Source organism: Scyliorhinus torazame, chromosome 17, assembly GCF_047496885.1.
Source record: "Scyliorhinus torazame isolate Kashiwa2021f chromosome 17, sScyTor2.1, whole genome shotgun sequence".
Taxonomy (NCBI): domain Eukaryota; kingdom Metazoa; phylum Chordata; class Chondrichthyes; order Carcharhiniformes; family Scyliorhinidae; genus Scyliorhinus; species Scyliorhinus torazame.
This window is the reverse complement of record NC_092723.1, coordinates 165,740,109-165,765,205: the sequence shown is the minus strand read 5'-3', so window position 1 is coordinate 165,765,205 and position 25,097 is coordinate 165,740,109. Positions and strand designations below refer to the sequence as shown.

Genomic DNA, 25,097 nt, shown 5'->3' with positions numbered 1-25,097 from the left:
AACCCTCAATTTACATTTCAACGCCAACCTGGCAGGTCTAATCCCGAGTGCGGGTACACTTATTCCTCCTTGTTTACGTCGCTTAGATCATCTTGTTTAAGTGTGCTGCTGTCAGAGTGTCAGCCTTGGCTTAGTGTTAGCACCTCTTGTTCCTGAGTCAGAGGGTTGTAGGTTTAAATCTGTGGTGATTGCCCCTTTAAGGGCAACACAAAATTCCAAACCCAAAATCCAGGCTGACACACCAGTGCACAGACTGGTAAGGATGTTACACAATCAGAGGTCCAGTCTTTCAGATGAGACATTAAACTGAAGTCCCATTGCCCCCTCGGACATAAAAGATCCCGTGGCACTGCTCCCTGTGCTTGCTTGCTGGAGATCAGCATGTAGTGGGTTACAGTATCCCATTATAATCCCTATTCAATACTAAACCAATGGTTGAGTCTTGCAATGTGCTTTTGATGAACCTTAATGAATGAATTAGTGAGAGTTAATGTATTATTCAGCACTTTTAAGAGTAATAAATGTGTGGGGATATTTTAATTAACAACCTTTTATTAAAAATGACTCCTTGATGACTAGAGGAGTATTTCAATTATAATAAGGTTATAGGAGAAGTCCCTGAACACCCGATGGTGTAGGACTGTTGAATGTGTCTATCCCGCCCTCCAATGGCCTTCAGACTCGTGCTGCAAGTGAACAGAAGAAGTAGGTGCACAAGTGGGCCATTCGGCCCCTCAAGCCTGCTTGCCACCATTCAATAGGGTCATGGCTGATCCGATTGTGGCCTTACCTCCGCTTTCCTGCCTGCCTCATAACGCTTGTCTCCATTTTTAGATCAAAGATCTGCCTAAATCAGCTTTGAATATCTTCAAGCCTCCATTGCTCTCTGGGATGAGAATTTCAAAGATGAACTACCCTCTGAAAGAAGAAATGCCTCCTCATCTCAGTGCTTAACGGGAGACTCCTTATTTTTAAGTTGTGCCCCTTAGTTCTAGATTTCCCCCAGGAGAGGAAACATCCTCACAGCATCTACCTTGTCAAGCTCTCTCGGAATCTTATGTTTTAATAAGACCACCTTTCATTCTTCTCAACTCCAATGAATATGGACCCAACCTGCTGACCCTTTCCTTATAAGAAAACCCTTCAGCCCAGGAATCAATCGAGTGAACATTATCTGAACTGTGTGGATATATCCCTCCTTAAATAAAGAAACCAAAACTTGATGCACTAGTCTCGGTGTGTCCTATACAGTTGTAGAAGGACTTTCCTACTTTTAGCCTCCATTCCCGTTACAGTAAAGGTCACTTTACTTGTTGCCTCCTCAAGTAACTCTAATAAATTTTCAAACACTATTTCCTTTTATTACGATCCCAGACCAGATCCCAACACTTTCCAGGATGCCAGACAGAAACCCCAATATTTTATCTAATTTGTAAGACTGTGAGGAAATGACACTTTGCTCCAGGAATGACTCCAGCACAAATAGGATGTTATTTTAAAACAAACTTTATTATTAACACAGTATTAAACTGCCTATAACATCATAAATAAATAGCTTACAATTATTAATCAAACAGTGCTTAACAATAAAATGAAACACTTTAACTCCTAACTGCCATCTTTTTTTAATTTCCAGTCAAGCAAAACCCCTCTCAGGTCAAAACCCACTTTTTAAATACAGTTAACAAAGACAGGAATGCTTACTGATTTGAGGTGTCTTGGAGAAACTGCTTTGAGAGAGGGAGAGAGAGAGAGAGATCGATGCTTCAGGAAACATCCTGCAGATTCTTGCCTGTCTCAAATTACTATTTAATTTCCCAGGATCTGGCAAAAATTGCCTGTTCTGTTCACAGTAAAACCTAAACTGAAACTCAACACCTGACTGCTTCAACCATTGGATCCTGCAAATAGCTACATCATCTCTATCCCCAGACAAACAACAACCCCGCAATTATCTAAACCCCACGGAACCTTCTTTTGGTAAACAAAATTCCATTAGTCCAATTTAGGTAAATACTATGCATAGTTGGAATTAATGGTGATCTTACGTTATCCCTTTAATTATCCCTTCTGAAGCCACAGTGTCTTTCTATCTATTAAACCATAATTTTTAAAATCCTTACTGCAGTAGATACATCCACTAAACCAGGCATTTAACCATTACCACACCAATACATTTAATACAATATATATTTCAAATTCCAACATTCATCACACCTTTATAAAACCACATTGACACTGCCTGATAGTATTATAATTTTCTAAATGCCTACTATTACTATCTTAATGACGGATTCCAGCGTTTTCCCAATGACAGATGTTAGGCAAACTGGCCTGAAAGGCAGAGTTTTCCCAAGCCCTCGCTAGTGAGTTTGATTTGGGAGGAGGAGGGGGGCAATATGGCAAGAGTTTACAATGAAATCTTCCGCTGGTTCCCACCTTAGTGGGTCGCAAATCCCACCAGAGGCTGATGCAAATTTCATTTACGTCTCATTAATGGGATGCAGTTGAAGGCCTGACCCTCTCTCCACCCCCCCCCCCCCATGCCAGATTCACCATGATGCCAGCAGGAAAATAGGCCAACGCGAAAGACGCCAGGAACAAAGACAGTGTGCAGATGTCAGGACTCATCTGAACAATGCCTGGGGCTCCCTCTGGAGTTCAGGATGGGGGCTCCATGCAGCCCTGGACCCTAAAATACTGCAGCAGTGGGTCAGGGGAACATCTGCAGATGTATGTTAAAGATTAGATACCGGGACGGAGTGTGGGGGGGTCCATCCTATAGCCTCAGAATGTTCCTGGTGATCCATCTTTGTTCTCAGGAGGTTCATCTTCTGGTCTAGAATGCTCCTGGAGATACGTCGTCATTTTCAGGAGGTCCACTTTCTTTCATTGAAGGGGGGGGTCCATGATGTTGGGCGCCTTTTCAATATGGCACCCGGATAAGATGGCGGGCTACGCACCATCCAGACCTGCCCACCACTGAATACAGGGTAAAACACCAGGCGCATAATTAATGAGATTAGGGTTAGAAAACTTGCCGTGTGTACCTGTCAGCCTCCGCAGCGTGAAACCGCCCACATTCCTGCCCTTCTATAGTACTTAGCCGCAAAATGGAAGAATCCCTCCATACTTGAAATGTGCTGTTACATTTGCAGTTTTCCAATCTGCTGGGACACTTCCAGAATCAGGGAATTTTGGAAGATCACAACCAATACATTGGGCGAGATTTCTGGCTGTTCACGATGGTGGGATCTTCCTGTCCCACCGACGGTAGACCCCAGGTTTCTTGGTGGGCATGGGATGTATTCAATGGGAAATCCCATTGACAGCAGCGGAATGAGAAGATCCTGCCATTGGCCACTGGCAGGCTGCCTCACACCACTGAGAAACATGCCGCGGGGAGGCCAGAGAATCTCTGCCACTATCTCTGCAGGCCAGTGGGAGGGCAGCTCTGCTAGCCTTGGAATGTTGACTCCCAAGGAGTGAGGAATGGAAATATAGAGTCTCTCTATTTTGTCAACTTCTAGTCCCATTAATCTTCCTGCTACTTTTTCCTTTGTAACAGTGATTGTTTTAAGTTCATCCCTTCTTTTGACCCTTGATTAGCTGCAATTCTTGGGATGTTCTTTGTGTCTTCTACTGACAGGCACAAAATACCTGTCCAAAGACTCTGCCATTTCCTTGTTCCTGCCATTATTAATTCCCCAGTCTCAACCTCTAAGGAACCGAGGTTTGCTTTAGTTACGCTCTTCCTTTTTAAATACTTACTGTCTGTTTTCATTTTTCTTGCTAGTTTATTCTCATACTCTATCTCTTTATTTTTTTAGTCATCCTTCGCTGGTTTCTAATATTTTCCCAATCTTCTGGCCTATCTATGACTATTCTTTGCAGCCTTGTATGCCTTTTATTTTAATTTGATGCCATCCTTAACTTCCTGCGTTTGCCATAAATTCTGCTTGAGTTTTTTTTCCGCAATGGAATATATCTTCGTTGAGAGTTATGAATGATTTCCTTAAATGTCTGCCACAGCTTTTCTTCATCTTACTTTCTGACCTATTTTCCCAGCCCACTATAGTCAACACTGTCTTGACGCCTTTGAAATTGCCTTTATTTAAGTTTAAGACACTAGTTTCAGACCCCTGTTTCGTGCCCTCAATGTAAAATTCTATTATGTTATCACACTTGTCTGGACTAGTATCTTTTACTATGGATGGGATTTTCTGTGCAACCCGCCACTGAAAGTGGTCCACCATTGGCAGGTGGTGGGATCATCTGCTCAACTGGGTTTCCTGTTAAATGCAACCCTCGGTGGTACGTTCACGTTGGTGGGACCGAAAGATTCCACCAACGTGAACGGCCAGAAACTTCCCACCTATGAGATCATTCCTTACTCTTGTCTCATTACATATGACCATGTCCAAAATAGCCTGTTCCCTGGTTGGTTCCACAATGTATTGTTTTGTTTGAAGAATCATTCCAAAACATAACCCATGAACTGGAGGGCAGCTCTGCTAGCCTTGGAATGTTGACCCCAAGGAGTGAGGAATGGAAGAGTAGAGTCTCTCTCTATTTTGCTCAAGTACATACCTGTTTAGGCAAAGATGCAATTGAGAAGGAGAAGCAAAGACAGAGGGAAAGAACTTGGTTGTCTCTTAATTGCCTCCTGCAGTGTCCTAGCATGTCAATCGATTGCAGCTGTGGTATTTCCTCCTCAAGCCTACTCTCACTTTCTTCCTTTAAGACACCCCTTAATAAAAGTAAGCAACTTCTTCACCTGTCCCAAGTATCTCCTTCTGTGACTTGGTGTCAAATGTTAACTGAAAATGCTCAAGTTGCTTTTACTTCATTAAGGGTGATATAAAACACAAGCTGCTGCTTAGAGACACAGAGATCTGGGCGTGCAGGTCCACAGATCCTTAAAAGTGGCAGCACAGGTGGGAATGGTGGTAAAGAAAGCATATGGCATGCTTGCCTTCATAGGATGGGGTATCGAGTATACAAGCTCGAAACATATGTTACAATTATATAGAACGTTGGTTAGGCCACATTTGGAATACTGTGTCCAATTCTGATTACCGCACTACCAGAAGGACGTGGAGGCTTTTTTAGAGAGTACAGAAAAGGTTTACCAAGATGTTGCCTGGTATGGACGGTATTAGCAATGAGGAGAGATTAAATAAGCTGGGATTGTTCTCCCTAGAGAGACGGAGGCTGAGGGGCGACCTGATTGAACTTTATAAAATTATTAGGGGTATAGATAGGGTGAACAGTTGGAGGCTTTTTCCCAGGGCGGAAATGATAATTATAAGGGGGCACAAGTTCAAGGTGAGGGGGAAAAGTTCAGCGGAGATGTACGGAGGAAGTTTTTTTACACAGAGGGTGTTGGTGGCCTGCAATGCACTACCAAGTGAGGTGGTTGAAGCAGATATGTTAGTGACCTTTAAGACTTATCTGGATAGGCACACAAACAGACGGGATATAGAAAGATACAGGCAGTTGGTCTAGATAGGAAACGTGATCGGCGCAGGCTTGGAGGGCCGAAGGGCCTGTTTCTATGCTGTATTGTTCTTTGTTTCTTTGTAATAACAACTCACTCCTCGAGCAAATAAAAACCCTGGAAATACTTAGCAGCTCTGGCAGCAACTGTGGAGAGAGAAACTGAGTTAACGTTTCATCAGAGGATTATTCTGAGAACAACTATGGACAGGAAACAAGTGTTGGTCTTGCTAGCGTTGCTGAACAAGTTCAAGAGAATGCACAAGGTGGTGGAATGAGGGTGTTTCACTTGAGAGATCCCACTTTAACACTTGGCCAAAGTATAGAACTGTTCATGCCTCCTTGTGGTTTCCAATTCTATGGTGCAGTTTGCATCAAGGAGCTGTGTCCTGGACTGGCAATTGCATCAGACATCACGAATTAACTGGATAATGACCTATGCTCATTAACCCCAGCGAATATTAAATACTGCATCAGACACAGGTTCACAGGCATTGATTAAACTGATACACTACATGAACACGGCAGCAGGATGAAGGGGCTACAACATATTGTGGTCTGGTGAGGGAGAATTCATAGCTAATTTGATGATCCTACCATTTAAATAGAAACTTCTCGTCTGTCAATTGGAAAATTACTTTGTAGCATTGAACAACAAGCTCGATGCCTCAAAAGGCAGCTCTCTAGTCTCAGCAGCTCCAGAGGCTGCAGTGGACAGGTTTGGAACTGCAAGCAGTCCACAATGTCTCAGTCTGAGAGTCCAGGAACAGGCAGTGTGCAATCTGAGGTAACATTCCTGTGATGCGCTTGGCATATTAAAAGCAGAAAATTCTGGAAATACACAGCAGATCAGACATCATCAGTTGAGATAGAAACAAAGAGGGAGTAACACAGTTAGACCCTCATTCCATTAAAGGTGCTCGAGACATGAAAATCTCTGTTAGCATTGGTGAGAAGTCATGGTTGAGAAGAGTGTGGGATACAACAATTGAGTCAAGATACAAGACTGTGGTCCAATCATTATTTGTTTGAAGTAGATCATCCTTTTTGTGAAACGTGTAAAATATCTATCTCTTGGAATGCAAATGATTCCTCTTAGTAAGATATTTTATGTTTCTGGTTGATAAAAGTGACTTTCTGGTTTAGAAAGAATGAATTTAACAGCTACACCTTCACCTCAGTTTGGATATCTTGTGCATTAACCACTCGACTACCGATAATTAATAAAGCTGCAAGTTGCCTTCTTCCAACAATCTGCCGTCAAACTTAAAATAAAAGAACCTTGATTATGTTGACTCCACAAGCAGACCAAGCATCCAACCACAAGAGTTTGCCACTCAAGAATAAACTCACTCCGTGCACAGGGCAAGCTTTTATTTCTCAGAAGGCTGGCAGACAATCGAGGGGGGGTTGGAATCTCTGCTGGCCACAGGAATTTGGACCCAGAACAGAGATTGAAAGATCCCAGAAATATCCAACAGCTGCACTTACGCGGGAGAGGAAATCATCGAGTTACACCGAGTGCAGTCATTGTTTCTGAAATCTCCGTACCAGCAGAAAAATAGGAACATGTTGAATATCTCCAGTTAGATAACGGAAAGCTGTGGCTGACTAGAACATTTACTGATCTATAGCCCTCGAGTTCAAAGACTTATTCCAAAATAGATCACAGTCAGAAGACTTTTTCATTTAATTTTATTTTGAACACTGGGAGACGGTGGCATTGGCGGAATTGGCACTGGACTAGTAATCCAGTGGTCTAGGAAAATCCTCTTGGGTCACAGGTTCAAATCGCTACATGGCAGCTGGTGGAGTTTAAATTCAATTAATAAAATCTAAAATTGAGAGCTTGTCCATGTAAGAACCCATCTGGATCACTAATCCCCTAAGGGAAGGATTTCTGCCATCCTTAGTACTCCGGGCGGCACGGTGGCGCAGTGGTTAGCCCTGCTGTCTACGGCGCCGAGGACCCGGGTTCGATACCGACCCTGTGTCACTGTCTGTGTGGAGTTTGCACTTTCTCCCAATGTCTGCATGGGTTTCACCCCCACAACCCAAAGATGTGGCTGGTTTAGCACAGGGCTAAATCACTGGCTTTGGAAGCAGACCAAGGCAGACCAGTAGCATGGTTCAATTCCCGTACCAGCCTCCCCGAACAGGCGCCGGAATGTGGCAACTAGGGGCTTTTCACAGTAACTTCATTTGAAGCCTACTTGTGACAATAAGCGATTTTCATTTCAAAAGAACCAGAGAAACCCTGAGGAACGTTTCGCTCATAGATCCAGTTGTTGCGATCCGGAATGCACTGGCAGAAGCAGGCTCGATTGTAACACTCAAAATGTGAATTGGATAAATCCTTGCTGGAAAAGGAATTTGCAGGGTTATGGGGGAAAGAGCAAGATTAATTGGCTAGCTCTTAGGAACTAATTAACGCTGGCACAATGGGCGAAATGGCCTTCTTTTCTGTGCATTCCCATTTTACGATTCTATGAGAACTTAGGAGCAGGAAATTAGGAGTACTTTTTCTGCACGGCGGCCTGTTCGATCAAGTAATGCTCTGTTACGGGGAGTGGTCAAGGTAGCGATTTGGTAAAGTAAGGAAGAGGGTGATGCAGGTCAGTGGAGAATAGGCTTGTGTTTATTCAAAGAGCTAGCACAAGTAAAATGGTGAATGGCCTCCTTCTGTGGTGTAAAGCTTTGTGGTTTTATGATTCCTATGTTTGATCTTTGATCTGTTCTGAAGCATTTAAACAATACCATGGTGCTTCTTCAATATCTTCAGTTGATACTGACATGAAGTCAAAATCATCAAAAGGGCACAGGGCTAAATCGCTGGCTTTGAAAGCAGACCAAGGCAGGCCAGCAGCACGGTTCAATTCCCGTACCAGCCAGATTCACAGCAATGTTGACACTTCACTCCCCACAGCAATGTCCAGCAAGCCACGCAGTTGAAGGGCAGTTAAAGATGGGCAATAAATGTTGGCCTTACCAGCCATGCCCAGGTCCCATAAAAGAATGTAAAAAGTACAGTCCATTCCTCTCAATTCAAATTCACTCATTTTAAATTAGAATGTTTTCCTAAAAAGCACCACATATGCACATTTTAAAATTTATCTTAATTCTAATAATTGGAAAGTAATTTTTTTAATAGTGCATAAAATGTCTGGTTTATCGGCAAATTGTAAATCCACAGTCAACAGCAGCTTTTGGAAATGTAGAGTACAATGTCATGGTTGTGAGCTTTGGGTTTGGAAAGAATAGAAATAACATCATTTGACCGCCAGATGCCCCAAAGCACTTAAAGCCAATGAAGTACGAGGGTGGTGAAAAAGATGATGAATGATTTCATAAGAAAATTGGATGGGCGTATCATAAGGTTATCTGCCAGAGAAAGGGTTAATGCGAGACGGGGAAACAATATCGCCCACGGTGTGATGTAAAGAGACACATAACCTGAGACTAGGGTCAGTTGCGGACTGGACAGAGACCTGCGTAGGAGCAATCATGGAGTTAGCTCATAGATTGAGCTATACCCGGAATATACGTACATAGTTGTATAATCAATAAACAATTGATGTTCAACCATACAAGGCTCAACACCTATTTATGAGACCTACTGAACATAACAATGGGTACTTGAGGGAAATAGACCTCCAGGGCTATTGTGATTGGGAAAATGAGACTGATTGGCCGACATGGCCTCAATGCGAACATTTGATTTAGGAGCAGAATACGTCACTCGACCCTTCGAGCCATTCAATGATATCATGGCTGATCTGATTTTACCTCAACCCCACATTCCTGCCTACCCCCGATAGCCTTTCACCTCAGGTGGATTTGCCATGATAAATTGCCTCTAAATATCCAAAGGTTAGGTGGGGTCACGGAGTTACATGGATAGAGCACGGGATTGGGCCTGGGTACGATGCTCTTTCAGAAGGTCGGTGCAGACTCGACCGGCCGAATGGCTTCCTTCTGCACAGTAGGGATTCCATGATTCTATGTTTCAATGAAATCATAGAATTTACAGTGCAGAAGGAGGCCATTCGGCCCATCGAGTCTGCACCGGCTCTTGGAAAGAGCACCCTACCCAAGGTCAACACCTCCACCCTATCCCCATAGCCCAGTAACCCCACCCAACACTAAGGGCAATTTTGGACACGAAGGGCAATTTATCATGGCCAATCCTCCTAACCTGCACATCTTTGGAATGTGGGAGGAAACCGGAGCACCCGGAGGTAACCCACGCATACACGGGGAGGATGTGCAGACTCCGCACAGACAGTGACCCAAGCCGGAATCGAACCTGGGACCCTGGAGCTGTGAAGCAATTGTGCTATCCACAATGCTACCGTGCTGCCCAAATCATCTCTTATTCTTCTAAACTCCAGGGTATACAAGTCTAGCCTGTCCAACCTTTCCTCATAAAACAACCTGCTCATTCCAGGTAAACCTTCTCTTTTCATGTTGGAATGTATGGGACGAATGGCTTCCATGTGTGCTGTAATGATTCTTTGATTCCATTGGTCAGAACACAGGAGAAAATTGGCCCTTCTGTGAAATCGTGCCAATGGGATCTTGTACATCCGTCTGAGAGGGCATACGGGTGTTGTGTTATGTACTCTGGGATAACACAGGCTGCAACTCAATGCAGCTTTGACCAAAAGATACTCCAGACTTTGAAGTAAGTTCAATGTGATTTATTGAACCATTAGCACAGTTCTCTATAAGTTCGACTCTCCTGCTAATCTTGCTATAGTAACTCAGTCTAACTAACCAGTCTGTTCTAAGACACGTGGTGCGTGTGATGCTTCTGATCTGCCTCTGTCCTACTCTCTAAGTGTCGCCTGTGGAAAGAGACAGAGCATGTGTGCCCTGTCCTTTTATATGGGTTGTGTAATGCCTCCTTGTGATAATGCCACCTCTGGGTGTCTTGACTGCTCATTGGTTGTGTCCTAGTCTAAGTGTTCATTAGCTGCATGTTTGCATATCATGACATCTCCGGTGCTCCCTCTAGTGTTTACTTAGTTATAGTGTATTTACAATAACCCCTTGTGTATATACAGTGATGCATACCACCACAACGGGGTCTCGATTTAACACCTCACCTGAAAGATGGCGCCTCCAATAGTGCCGCACTCCCTCAGTGCTGCACTCAGCGTGCCAGCCTACATTATGTACTTAAAATCTTCAGGAGTGGGGCTTGACCCCACACCTTTGACCCCAAAACTAGAGCACTGGCATCATGGGTTTGGGCTATGCGGTTCAATACCATTGAAGGCTCACACAGGTCCTTCATTCAGAGCTGGTTTGGACGTAGTGGCTTATGTCACCCAGGAGTGATTACTGGAAGTAATCATCAGTTAAAGTCTAACTGTTATACTCCAGTGTGTGCAATAAAACAGATCAATAATGCGAGCAGTGGTTTGCCAGAGATTAAATTCTGTGGTAACAACAACACAAATTTGCATTTATATTGCACTTTTAAAGTAATAAAACGTCCCACTGCACTTCACAGGAGCAATTGTCAAGCAAAACTGAACACCAGGCAACATAAGGAGAAATTAGGATGGATGACCAAAAGAGGTGAAAGAGGTAAGTTTGAAGGAGCGTTTTAGAGGACATTGGCAGAGATGTTTACAAGGAATTTATAATAGAATGGCCTGAGAAGCTAACGGGAACTGTTGCATCTAAAATCAGCCATGAGTTGGCAGATTTGGAGCATCCGTGCAGGTTTGCAGGAGATGCCTGCTCTGATGGTTGTGGTATTAACTATAATATCACTGCAGAGTGGGGAGGCAACAGCTGGGCTCAGTATCACCAGCCCTGCTGGATAGAGAGAAAAGAGTCGGCAGAGTTCCTAATGCCTATCCAGTTGACCCATCTGCGGTACGTGTGGACAGCTGATGGTCATACAGCCTGTGACATTCACCACCGCGGGCTGAACCAATATCTTCCCAGACCTGTGGCATCCGATTCTGGCCAGGAAACCCAAGGCCCCAGGCTGGAGGCAGGGCCATCAGACAGGGAATGAGGAGTCAATCAAAATGATCACTGGAAAGGGTGGGTGAGATTCAGATTAAAGGAAACCAGATATGGACGAGAGTCAGCTGGATGAGCATAAATAAAGAACTTGATTTTGGGCATTTCTAAACTGCTGGAACTGGAGACAGACAGACTGCCCAATGTGAGGGGTTGATAATTTTGGGATGAACAGATGCAGTGTTGGGTTTCGAACTCCCTTCAGCCGGCATTGTCAGAAATAACTTGGAATCTCTTGTAATACGGTTCAGGGTCTGCATTACTGCAGTCTAGCTTTCACAAAAAATGTGTTGACAGTACAAAAGATAAATGGAAACTTTCACAAACTCAACACGTTGAAGGTGTAAAGATTCACTTTGAGAAAGGGGAAGGGGCTGTATCATTATTCCCACTGCTTTTTCTCCTTCTCCGCACCCCTCATCTCCTCCAGGGTGTGATTCATACAGTAGTGCAGTCCCACACTCCCAGCTGTCCTCCACTAGCTCAGCTCAGGGACCTGCCCTTGTGTCTGGACAGTAACTGATGACAGGCCATTTGACCAGAGGAAGCACATCTCAGCAACAACTTACATTTAACAGTAAAATAGATCTTACGATGCTTCGCAGCAGTGTTACCGAACACAACTTGACACCGAACCACAAACTTACGGACACATGGGGCTGGATTCCTCGGTCCCCAGCTGCGTGTCCCTTGGCGGCGCTCCGGCGCTGGCAGCGGGGTTTCCCATTGTGCCCACCCCAAGCCACCGGAAAACCCGCAAGCGGACGTGCGCTGCCAGTGGAATGGAGGAATCTGCTGACGGAGAATTCACCACATGGTCAGGTTTTTTTCATAAGAACTAGGCGCAGGAGTGGGCAATTCAACCCCTCAATCCCGCCCCACCATTCAGTACGATCCTGGCTGATCTCCTTTCAGCCTCAACTCCATTTTCCTGCCCATCCTTCATAACCCTTCAACCCATCACTAATTAAAAATCTGTATCTCCTCAAATTTACTTAATGGGCGAAATTCTCCGGGAACGGCGCGATGTCCGCCGGCTGGCGCCCAAAACGGCGCAAATCAGACGGGCATCGCGCCGCCCCAAAGGTGCGGAATGCTCCGCATCTTTGGGGGCCGAGCCCCAACATTGATGGGCTAGGTCGGCGCCGGACGAATTTCCGCCCCGCCAACCGGCGGAAAAGGCCTTTGGTGCCCCGCCAGCTGGCGCGGAAATGACATCTCCGGGCGGCGAATGCGCGGGAGCGTCAGCGGCCTCTGACAGCATTCCTGCGCATGCGCAGTGGAGGGAGTCTCTTCTGCCTCCGCCATGGTGGAGACCGTGGCGGAGGCGGAAGGGAAAGAGTGCCCCCACAGCACAGGCCCGCCCGCGGATCGGTGGGCCTCAATCACGGGCCAGGCCACCGTGGGGGCACCCCCCAGGGCCAGATCGCCCCGCGCCCCCCCCCCCAGGACCCCGGAGCCCGCCCGCGCCGCCTTGTCCCGCCGGTAAGGTAGGTGGTTTAATTTACGCCGGCGGGACAGGCATTTTAGCGGCGGGACTTCGGCCCATCTGAGCCGGAGAATCGAACGGGGGGGGCCCGCCAACCGGCGCGGCGCGATTCCCGCCCCCGCCGAATCTCTGGTGCCGGAGACTTCGGCAACCGGCGGGGGCGGGATTCACGCCAGCCCCCGGCAATTCTCCGACCCGGCGGGGGGTCGGAGAATTTCGCCCAATGTCTCTGCATCCACCACACTCTGGGGTAGTGAATTCCACACATTCATGACCCTTAGAGAGACGCACCTTCTCCTCATTTCTGTTTTAAATCTGCTACCCCTTATCCTAAATTAATGACCTTTCGTTCTAGATTGCCCCACAAGATGAAGCATCCGCTTTATGTTTACTTTGTCACTGCCTTTTATCAACTTGTATGCCTCAATTCGATCTCCCCTCATTCTTTTAAACTCAAGATGGTATAGGCCTAAACTATTCAGCCTCTCTTCACAAGACAAACCTCTCATCTCTGGAATCAATCTAGTGAGCCTCCTCTGAACCTGCCTCTAATGTAACTACATCCCTCCTCAAATAAATGGACCAAACTGTACACAGTACTCCAGGTGCAGTCTCATCAATGCCTTGTACAGTTGCAGTAACACTTCCCTACTTTTATACTCTATTCCTTTCGCTATAAAGGCCAAAATTCCATTTGCCTTCCTTATTACCTGCTGTACCTGCATGCTAGTTTTCTGCAATTCATGCACGAGGACACCCAGATCCCTCTGCACCCAAGCACTCTGAAATTTCTCTCCATTTAGATAATAAGTTGCCTTTGCATTTTTCCAACCAAAATGGATATCCTCATACTTATCCACATTAAACTTCGGCCCATTCATCTAACCAATCTATTTGCATTTGTAAATTTCTTATTTTCTCATTGCAATGTACAATCCCACCTATTTTAGTGTCATCTGCAAATTTGGCTATAGTACCTTCTACCTCGGCATCCAAGTCATTAATATATATTGTAAATAGTTGGGGCCCGAGGACTGAACTAGTGGCACCCATTCTTAGCCAGCCTTCTATCCAAGTTAATAAATTGCCCTTAATCCCATGTGATCTTACCTTGTACATTAATCATTTGTGCGGCACCTTATCAAATGCCTTCTGGAAGTCGAGAGAGACTACATCTACAGGATCCCCATTATCCACTTGAGTTGTTACATATTCGAAGAACTCTAGCAAATTAGTCAAACATGATTTGCCCTTCATATAACCATGCTGGATTTGATGGTTCATGTTTTGACTTTAAGTGTCCTATTGTTATTTCCTTAATAATGGATTCTAACAATTTCCAACAACAGATGTTAAACTAACTGCTCTATAGTTTCCCACTTTCTGCCTCCCTCCCTTTTGAATAAGGGAGTTACATTAGCATTTTTAATCCACTGGAACCTTTCCCGCATCCAGGCAATTTTGAAATATTACAGCCAATGGATAGGGTATCTCCATTGCCACTTCCTTTAACACCCTAGGATGTAAGCCATCAGGTCTGGGGAACCTGTCTGCCTTCATTCCCAATAGATTGTTTAGTGCTTTTTCCCTATTGATGATGGTGGTTTTAAGTTCCTCCCTTTCTATTACCTCTGCTTGACCTGTTACTATTGGGATGGTACTGGAGTTCTCCACCATGGAAATTTAGGCAAAATACTGATTTAGTGTGTGTGCCATTTCTGTGTTCCCTACTCTTTACTTCCTATTGTCATGCACTGTAGCTACTCTCTTCCCTTTTATATACTTATAGAAGCTTTTACAAACCTTTTTATATATTTTTGGCTACTTTTCTTTCATAATTTACCTTTGCCCTTTTTATGACTTTTTTTTGAAAAATATTTCATTGAGGCATTTATATATTTACACATCAAACATAGCCACAAACCAAAACAGCCCCCCCCCCCCACCCCCCCCCCCCACCCCCCCTGCTGACATCTTAACTACTCTCAAAGAAGTCGATGAACGGCTGTCATCTCCGGGCAAACCCCTCCACAGACCCTCTCAAGGTTTTTATTACTTTTTTAGTGATCTTTTAAAAATTTCCAGCCTGCTACTGGCCTGACAATATGGTATGCCTTAGTTTTTGTCTTTGTTATCTTTAACTTCTTTGCTTAGCCTTGGGTATATTTTCCCTTCTTACAATTTTTCTTCCTATCTGGAATATATTTTATTTGGGAGGAATTAAATATCTCCTTAAACAACTGCCACTGCTCGGGAGAGTCCTCGAGGAGGAAAGAGAAGTAAAGTGGAGGAGCAGTTTAAGGAGGAAATTCCAGAGCTTGGGACTAAGACAGCTGAAGGCCTGGCTCACCAGTTGCGAGCCAAAGGAAATGCAGAATGGACAAAAGGCCAGAATTGGAGGAGTTAGATATCTCAATGGGATGTGCTGATATACACCTTTAATGGATAGCAGCATGACATCAATAGATTACAGAGGGAAGAGTGAGGCCGTGGATGGATTTGTAAACCAGAAGGAGAATTTTAAAATTGAGGTGTTGGTCAGTGAGAACATGATGGCCGATATAATTTACTGGCCAAATGACCTGTATCACTAGATGAAGAAAGAATTTTATTTATATGGGGCATTTCTTAGCACAGACATCCAAAAGTGCTTACAGCCAAAATAAATAGTTTTGAAGTGTAGACTCTGCTGTATTCCAATTCACACCCACCCAGCCTGTTTAAATTGTTGTGCTAAAAATTCTTTCATGAATCAGAACTTCACCAAAGAGTAGTTCGTAAGAGCTCAACCTCCATGGAAACCACATAGCTGGTCATTCAACTTGTTGGTTTAAAAGAAACTTGGGCCATGCCACATTTGATGCTGTTTGTATTGAGTGATCTGTACTATGAACACACATATACCGAGGGCTTCCTGTTGAGTTCTGATGGCACAGAATGAATCATAAAGAAGGCACAGGAAGATTCAATTGAGATATTGTTTGCCTGGCCAGGTGGGCCATCAACAGGGGGAATGTTCGAACTCCTGTCCCCGATGTGTAGAATCAAATGGACTACAGGTTTTCCTTATCCCAATCCATGAATAGTTGTGTAGTCCAGCAGTATTTGTGATGTGCTGATATACACCTTTACTGGATAGCAGCATGACAGCAATAGAAGGGAAGTGTGTCATGTGACCCAGTCTCTGTTTCACTTTGGCCTGTGAGCAGAACACTCAGCACACAACTCTGCTGCTGATGCCTTCATGCTTTTTTAGCCATGGACATATGTTCTCATGAGCCTAATTTAAGTAAATGAATCCACAACGTGGTTACCCAATCCCTTATGAGTGATTGATGTCTTTCTAATCATTATAAAAATACAAATGACTCTGGAATAATAGTGTCTGAAGATGGCTGTAGGATCCAGAGTTAATGACTCTATTAAGTTCCCTCCAATGTTGCATTCTGAAAACTCAACAATATGTGCTTTTCAATTATTAAATGTGGGGGGAAAAGTTAGAAAATAAAGATACACAGAAATAGGCCAAGCTGGTGTTTAATGTTGTACATGAACCTACTCTTGCCTTACTTCATCTCACCTTATAAACATATCCTTCTATTCCTTTCTCCCTCATGCTAATCTAGCTCCACCCCATGCATCCATCCATGGTATTTGCCTCCCTGTGGTAATGGGTTTGACAAAGGAGAATAAATAATTTCTCTGGAATAATTTGGTTTCCAACTCTTGAGGAGAACGATTGTCCCAATTGTATTCAGTCTCTTTTGTGTTTCATTCCAGGTTACAGAGAAGGTTTTCTGTGGAAACGAGGGCGCGACAATGGTCAGTTCTTAAGCAGGAAGTTCATATTATCAGAGCGAGAAGGTGTGCTGAAATATTTCAACAAACATGATGTAAGTCGGCAATCTTGCCACCTCTGCTAAATACCCTTGTCTCCTCACCCGTGTGGCAAAATCTGAAATCTGCGTAAAACTCTCAGATTTAAGTTACAGTTTGTAAGTTTAAAAATAAGCGTTTCAAAGAATTTACTACAAAATTAGGGACAAACGTCAGCATTTCTAGAAGTAACTGATCCCTTCAATAAGTATCAAAATCTAGGAGAAGTATGGGGTCACCTTCAAGTGCTACTGTCCAAGTGGATTATAGCAGTTTTTTTGTCGCAGTTTTCATGGAACTAAGGCCATTTCAAAGGGCAACTCCAACTCAACTCCCTTGCACTGGGCCTGAAATCATGTGTAGGCCAGACTAAGGTTGCTTGATTTTCTTCCCAAAAGGATATTAGCGAACCAGATGGGTTTTTTACAACAATCCATTTGTTACGTGGTCACCACTACTGAAGCTAGCTTTTTAATTCCTGGTGTATTTAATTAACGGGGATTTGAAAATTCACATCGCCAGATTAGGGCTCGGATCGTTAGTTCAGAAACATAACTACAATGCTAATCCCTATGGGAATACTGGAGGGAGGGAGTGATTGGATTTAGTTGCACTGGGAAGGGGTAGTGCAGTGAATGAAGCAGGTACTGGAGGAGGAAGAAAGTGGAATCAGTTTCCCCGCACTATGTCCAATCTTGTGGGGGGTTTCTGACCCACTGCCATCCTCCCCAAAAATTCCACAGGATACACAACTCCCTTGCATCAAGGTCAGTGCCAATCCTGTGGTATGATTAGCTATTCAGAGGCTTGCAAGAGTGGCCTAAAATGACTCACTTCCTTCAATCCGATCCATCCCAGCCCTCGATTGAAGATGACTGTGTAGAACTGTGGGCAAAAGCCACATCCTCCACTTCATAGCACGGCAGATTGGCACATCAACTTGCACTTCTGCAGTCACACATACGGCCTACATAAACTCATAACCAGCACATCTACTTCTCTCTTCCTCCCCTCAATGCAGCGTCATGATCTCTGCGGATTATCTTGAGCATTCTGGTTTCTGTATGAAGAAAAGTCATCAGACAATATTTTATTCAACCCAAACCGTGTACACACAAAAATGAGGAAACAAGAAGTCAGCTAGGAATCACAAAAGTAGGTCATTGCTAGCAGGGCCCAAGAAACTGAGGGATTGGCACCTTTGTACAACCCACGGTTATAAATCTCAGCATCCTCATGAGGTCTGCTTTAGTATCAAAGCAAAGACAAATCTAATATTCGGTGTGTCTGTTGGCAAAGCTTTTGTGTAACTGAGCTGGATCAATCAGGTGAAGATTGAAAAGAAGGAACACAAGTTTAAGATGGGGTTGGGCAGCACGGTGGAGCAGTGGTTAGTACTGCTACCCCATGGCACCGAGGACCCGGGTTCGAATCCCGGCCCCGGGTCACTGTCCGTGAGGAGTTTGCACATTCTTCCCGTGTCTGCGTGGGTCTCACCCCCACAAACCAGAGATGTGTAGGGTAGGTGGATTGGCCACGCTAAATTACCCCTTAATTGGAAAAATAGAATTGGGTACTCTAAAAAAAATTTTTAAGTTTCTGCTGGATAACATGGTCAGGTTAGGTCGTTGATAAATACTCATGAGATTCTATTTGTTTGGGTGTTTTGGGTTATCACAAACCGATCTCTACCCAGAGTATTAGCTTCCATTGATAGAATTTACAGTGCGGTAGGAGGCCATTCAGCCCATCGGGTCTGCACCGACCCTTGGAAAGAGCACCCTACTTAAGCCCACACCTCCACCCAATCCCCGTAACCCAGTAACACCACCTAACCGTTTTGACACGAAGGGGTAATTTAGCATGGCCAATCCACCTAACCACATCTTTGGACTGTGGGAGGAAACCGGAGCACCCGGAGGAAACCCACGCACACACGGGGAGGAAGTGCAAACTCCACACAGTCACCCGAGGCCGGAATTGAACCCGAGTTCCTGGAGCTAGAGGCAGCAGTGCTAACCACTGTGCTGTCCTCCCTCTCTCCCCCACCCCTCCCACTCCCACTCCATTTGGGCCAACCATTCCTAGTTGCCCTTTGACACATTGCTCAACTTTGTTCTGCCATTCATACATTCTCAACTCTTTATGTGCCAATATGAGCATTCACCTTTGCCTTAGTCACCCCCATTCCCTTTTATATATTTGATGCGGAGCTAAAGTAGAGGCCAGTTTGCCAGCAGACGGATGCAGAAGCCATTATCAACGCACCTTTCTTAAAATAGCCTCCTATTTAACCGTCGAGAATCAGCCCAGAGAGCGAAACCACAGGCTCTGAACAAAACCATTTCTTTCTTTGTATTAGTTGTCGTAGCCTGATGCAGCTCCTTATTTGGAAATAAACACTAAATAAGCATTTTTTTAAAGTTTTTTCATAATAAATAAAACAAATAAGAGCAAAAGAATACAAAAAAATCGCAAGCAAATATGAAAGTAAGAAAAAAAAACACATAATTAATTAACTTAAATACTAAAACTAACCTAAACCCCCTATCAGCCGAAGGTGACTACCTCCTTAAAAAAGGAAACAAATGGTTTGCCATCTGAAATAGAACCTCTCCACTGACCCGCTGATGGTGAATTTGACTTTCTCCAAGTGCAGGAATGACATGAAGTCATCCAACCAGGCAGAGGCACTGGGTGGAGTGGGTGACCTCCAACTGAGCAATATTCACCTCCAGCATATCAGCGAGGCAAAGTCGACAACATCCCCCTTGACCCAAAACTGAATCACTGGCGAATCCAGCACCCCAAATATGGCCACCTGCGGACATGGGTCTAAATCCACATCGAGTATCTCCGACATGGTATTAAAGAATGAAGCCCAGAAGCCTACAAATTTGGGGCAGGACCAGAACATGTGCGTGTGGGTAGCCGGGTCAAGAGAACAGCGTTCACACCTATCCTCAACATGTGGAAAAAACCCTCATCCTTGCCCTAGTCAAGTGCATTCTGTGTAGAACCTTAAACTGAATTAGGCTCAGCTGAGCACATGAGGATGTGGAGTTAACCCTGTGAAGGGACTCACTCCAAACCTCACCAGGGGCCCAATCTACTTTTGCATTTCATCCTCATCCTCCTTAGCGGGGCGGAATCCGACGAGAGAATATGGCCAAATAGGTCCGAAATAAACCCCTCGCCCGACCGAGCCAGGAACAGGATCCTCTTCAGCAGGGAAGAAGGTGACGCCAGAGGAGTTCCGAACTTGAAAATACTGAAAAAGGCTGGAGTTGAGCAGTTAGAATTTATCAGCTAGCTCACTAAAGTAGCAAATCTCTCCTTCATGAACGGGTCTCCAAAATTCTCCAGACCCTTCACTTCCCAGGATTTAAATGTTGGATCCAAACTAGAAGGCAGAAAAAGGTGATTGGTGAAGATAAGGACGAGTGAAGACCGGGAAAGGAGTTTAAAATGTTGTCTAAACATTTAAATTCTGAAATATGCATGGTGGACATGTGGAATAAACAAGAAGTCGCTATCGTTCAGGTACAAAATGCGCCAAGAATCCCCCTCCCCATCCAAGTCATAAAAGAAGACAAAGCCCTGGCCGTCCAGATGGAACAAGAGATTTAAGTTTGAAACGATCCAATCTAGGGTCCAAATCAGAGTTCTCAAATAAGCTGATGTGAATCAAGGTTGGAGAGGGTGGCCAGCAGGTAATTAATAAAATTTGTATCATCCCAGTTGGGGACATAAATGTTGAACATGACGACCGGGGTGTTCAATAGGGAGCCGCACTCAATAATACATCGACCACTGGAGTCAGTTATAAACTGACAGGAGGAAAACGGAACTCATTTATTAATTGAAATCTCCATACCCCTGGCCCTGCCATTGAAACTGGAATGAAAAACCTGCCCAACTCACCCATTGGTCTGGTGGAGCCTGGTCTGGTCCCTGATATGCAAGTGGGTCTCCTGCAAGAAAACAACATTGGAGTTTAAGCTCTTGAGATGGACAAATGCCTCAACCTTTTCACTGGCCATTCAAACCTCTAACGTTCCAGGTGACCGAATGGATTTGAGGTCTCCCACCATCCCTTAATCCGGAGTCAGACATTCCCACCAAGAGAGATCAACCAAGGGACACCGAGAATATATAGCCAAAGGAAACACCCAAAATGGCCACCAAGCCAAGTCAGCAGACTGGACAAAGGAAAACCGACAGACACCTTCAGCAGACTACTCCCAACCCCCACCCCACCCTCTCCTCTCCCCCTCCCAACAACGCCTTTGCCATTTAATGTTACCACACCCAAAAGCAAATAAAAGCGAGGCAAACAAAGACTTGTCCTAAAACTAAATCCTACTGAGGTACCCTCAATAATGACACTTAGAGATTAAACTGTAAAGAAGGCTTTATTAGACTAATAACTATGCTAGAGCTAGAGACGAGAGCTGATTGTTACAGACCATGAGGCAGCCCTTATGTATGGCTCCCAGATGGGCGGAGCCAGAGGCGGAGTCCCCAGGGTTACAAGCCCGGTCTTAAAGGGGACATCACCTTACATGATGATAAGGCAGTAACCGTTCATCACACCTACATTTAACAAAACCAAACAAAAACTCATTTTCTAAAAAAACTATTGTAATGAGCTGCAGCAAACACTCCAAAACTACTCCCATTAACTAATTCCCTAGTTAGCTGTGGACTCCCAACAGGAGTAAAATAAATAAAGTACCAAAACCCTGTTTGACTTGCACGCTTCACGAGCGACTAAATGTCGCGTCAAACAACAACTTTGAAAAAAGAAAGGAAACCATTTATTAATGTAAAGAACAAAACCTCACGTAGTAGAGAACCTCAAGTCTTATTAAAGGCCATGAGAACACAACTCTAACAGGAACAGGAAAAAACAAGAAATACAAACAATACAACATGCCCGTCAAACAGATCCATAAACTAAATTACACAGCGCATAACCTGTGTCTTTTAACAAAAGAGTCTACATCTCCCGGCATGTCGAAAAAATAGTCCTTTTCCTCAGATGTGACTCTTAAGACAAGCTTGATAGACCATCCCGAACCTGACTCCATTCTTGTACGAATGAATGCAAATATTGCAGCATGAAGTTTCACCCAGGGGTGAGTTGAGTGAACATTCTCTGAATTGCTTCAAATGCAATTCTATCCTTTTTCAAAATTGTACACTGTATTCCAGATGTGGTCTCACCAATGCCCTGTACAGCTGCAGTAAAAGTTCAATGGTTTTATATTGCATTGCAATAAATGCCAACATTCCAGAGGAAATATTTGGCTTTGCCTCTTTACTTCCCCTGCCCCAACGCACAATGTTTCGCCCAACTTGGCAGGAGGACGAGGAGAGGGGGGGGGGGGGGGGGGGTCCCAGGTCCCATGTCCCATGTCCCATTTATATTACGCCTTGCAAGACCGCCAGGCATCACAAAACTCTTTACAGCTAATGGAGTACTTTTGAAGTGTCACCATTGTTGTAATGTCAGAATTAAATGTAACATCCAGCTTCACACAGTAGGGTGCTACAAGTAGCAATGTAATCATTGGGGCTGCTTTAGCACACTGGGCTAAATCGCTGGCTTTTAAAGCAGACCAAGGCAGGCCGGCAGCACGGTTCGATTCCCGTACCAGCCTCCCCGAACAGGCGCCGGAATGTGGCGACTAGGGGCTTTTCACAGTAACTTCATTGAAGCGTACTCGTGACAATAAGCGATTTTCATTTCATGATTTTGTGATTTTGATTGAGGGATAAAGATTCACCAGGACATGGGGCTTAACTCCCCCCCCCCCCCCCCCCCCTCCTTTTCTTCAAAACAGTGCCACAGCACGGATATGATGGGTTGAGATCATGGAGGAATTTAAAAGCAAGACTGGGAATTTTAACATCAAAACCTTGCTTAACCAAGAAGAACAGAAACCACAGTCGAATGTGCTGTCAATGCAGAACAGAAGTAATCGGGGAAATTACACTCTGGCCACGACAGTGCAAGACAAATTGTGATTGTAAAGTGTTTAAAAATAGAAACCTCAAAAGGCCCCTTCCAGTGTTGCCAATTCCAGGGTAGCCCTGCAGTCTCCAGTCATTGAAAATCAGTGTCCAAGATCTTGGTGCGAACAAACCAGGAGACAAATCATTGGGTAAACAAAAGATATTCTGGGTGGGTTACCCAGTCACCTCCGCCGCTGAGATCGTCCAGTCCCGCCGAAATTCGAGCCCCAAAAACCTTGACCTGTATATTTTAAAATTATCTTTGAAAATGTTTGTTGATTAGTTATTAAGATATTGGTAATCTGGGGGATAATAGCTGTACAGTTGGGCTGAAGTGTTGCAGGACTTTTGATGATGCCACCAGGACTAAGTATAACCAGAGTCAGCACCCATTCTCCCCACCCCACCGTCACCTTTTACTCCCTCCATTTTTCAGGCAAAAGATCCGAAAGGGGTTCTTAGGCTCGAACAAATCAACGCCACCTTTCAACCAACAAAAATCGGGAATCCTAACGGGCTGCAAATCACATATTTAAAGGACAACAGCACAAGGAATATATTTATTTATCACGAAGATGGAAAGGTGAGGTAAAGGCATTGTGCAAATTAAAGCACCTAATTTAAAATGGATCAGGAGTGTTTATGAGGGAGGGGCGGGGTGAAGAAAATTGTATACCCTTGCTTTTTTCAAATTGTGGCTGGGGTGCTTGCAAATGGCTATGGGCCGCTGCACACAGTCTAACTGGCCGCAATGAAGCTATGAAGAGAGGTCGGTTAGGCTGCGGCGGTTTTCCATAGAGCAGAGAAGGCTCTGATCGAGGTGTACAAAATTATGAGGGACACAGATAGGGTGGATAGGAAGCAACCTTTCCCTTTTGTCGAGGGATCAATAACCAGGGGGCATAGATTTAAGGTACGGGGCAGGGGATTTGAGGAAAAACCTTTCCACCCAGAGAGTGGTCGGGATCTGGAACTCACTGCCTGGAAGGGTGGCAGAGGTGGAGACCCTCAATATTTAAGAAGTATTTAGTGAGCATTTGAAGCACCGTGGCATACAAGGTTACCGACCAAGTGTTGGAAAATGGGATTAGAATAGATAGGTGTTTGAGGCCAGTGCAGACACAAAGAGCGGATGGGCCTCTGTCTGTGCTGCAAAACTCTATGGAATGGATTCTTCCGCCCGCCCGCCTTAAGAGTCAGCACCCATTCTCCCCACCCCACCGTCACCTTTTACTCCCTCCATTTTTCAGGCAAAAGATCCGAAAGGGGTTCTCATGTTCGAGCCACGGTCGAGCCACGTACAATGGAGAACTCCATTGACCTCGGGCAGGATTCTCCGGTCACCAAGCAGATGCGGCCGGAGAATCCGCCCTATGACTCAAAAATAGACTGACCATTAGTCATTTGTGATCTCCTCTAGTTCCATGCTGTCTCTCAATGCAGTGACCCACGAGCTGGTTTCACTTTAGCTGCTATTTTTGCATTGATTTGGTTCTGTTTTAGCAGCAAAGATCAACAGCAGCCAGCTAGCCTAAAGTGAACTGGTGTTCAATAGCCACACCACGTGTTACTGGGGCAGTAACCAACTCACAATGAGGCCATTAACAGTAGTGGTGTCATTATAAATATGCCACATTCCACTTGAATATCGTCCTAGAATATGTGCCAAGCCTCCCAAGTGGGAATTGAATGCCCGGGCTCATGTTTGACATAATGCTGTAGGATCTTTTACATTCATGAGAAGACAGACAGGGCCTCAGCTGAACATTTCATCCAAAAAACAGCCCCTTAACCCACAACCAAGGTTGTGTTCACTGAACCACAGCTCACCTTTAATGAGATACAAAATGCTTATTACACAATTTATAACCCACACAGCATTTCAATATGGACCATGGGCTCGTGGAACTGTTTGTATTATTAGACAGAGATGGACTTACGCTTCTGAGGGCCGCACGCTCTCCCTATTTGTTGGGGCCCATGTCATGGCCCGCCCCCTGGTGACATGGCAGCCCGCCCCCAATGACATCGAGCCCCGCCCCCAATGACATTGAGCCCCGCCCACAATGACGCCTTTGCTCAACTCCCGCTCGGGTGGCTGTGCCACGAGCCTCGATGACCATGTTTGCTCATGGCTGGCTGCCTGGTGGCTTGTTCTTTTTGGTCGGTT

General features: G+C 44.8%; 1 protein-coding gene across 1 annotated transcript in view; it reads left to right on the top strand.

Moving 5' to 3' along the window:
- Positions 1 to 25,097, top strand: part of LOC140394369 (arf-GAP with dual PH domain-containing protein 1-like) — a 153,938-nt gene that overhangs the window by 111,422 nt on the left and 17,419 nt on the right. Inside the window, exons 5-6 of the mRNA XM_072481570.1 lie at positions 16,811 to 16,923; positions 23,364 to 23,510. Coding sequence (XP_072337671.1) covers positions 16,811 to 16,923; positions 23,364 to 23,510 — 260 coding nt within the window. The remainder of the gene's footprint in view (positions 1 to 16,810; positions 16,924 to 23,363; positions 23,511 to 25,097) is intronic.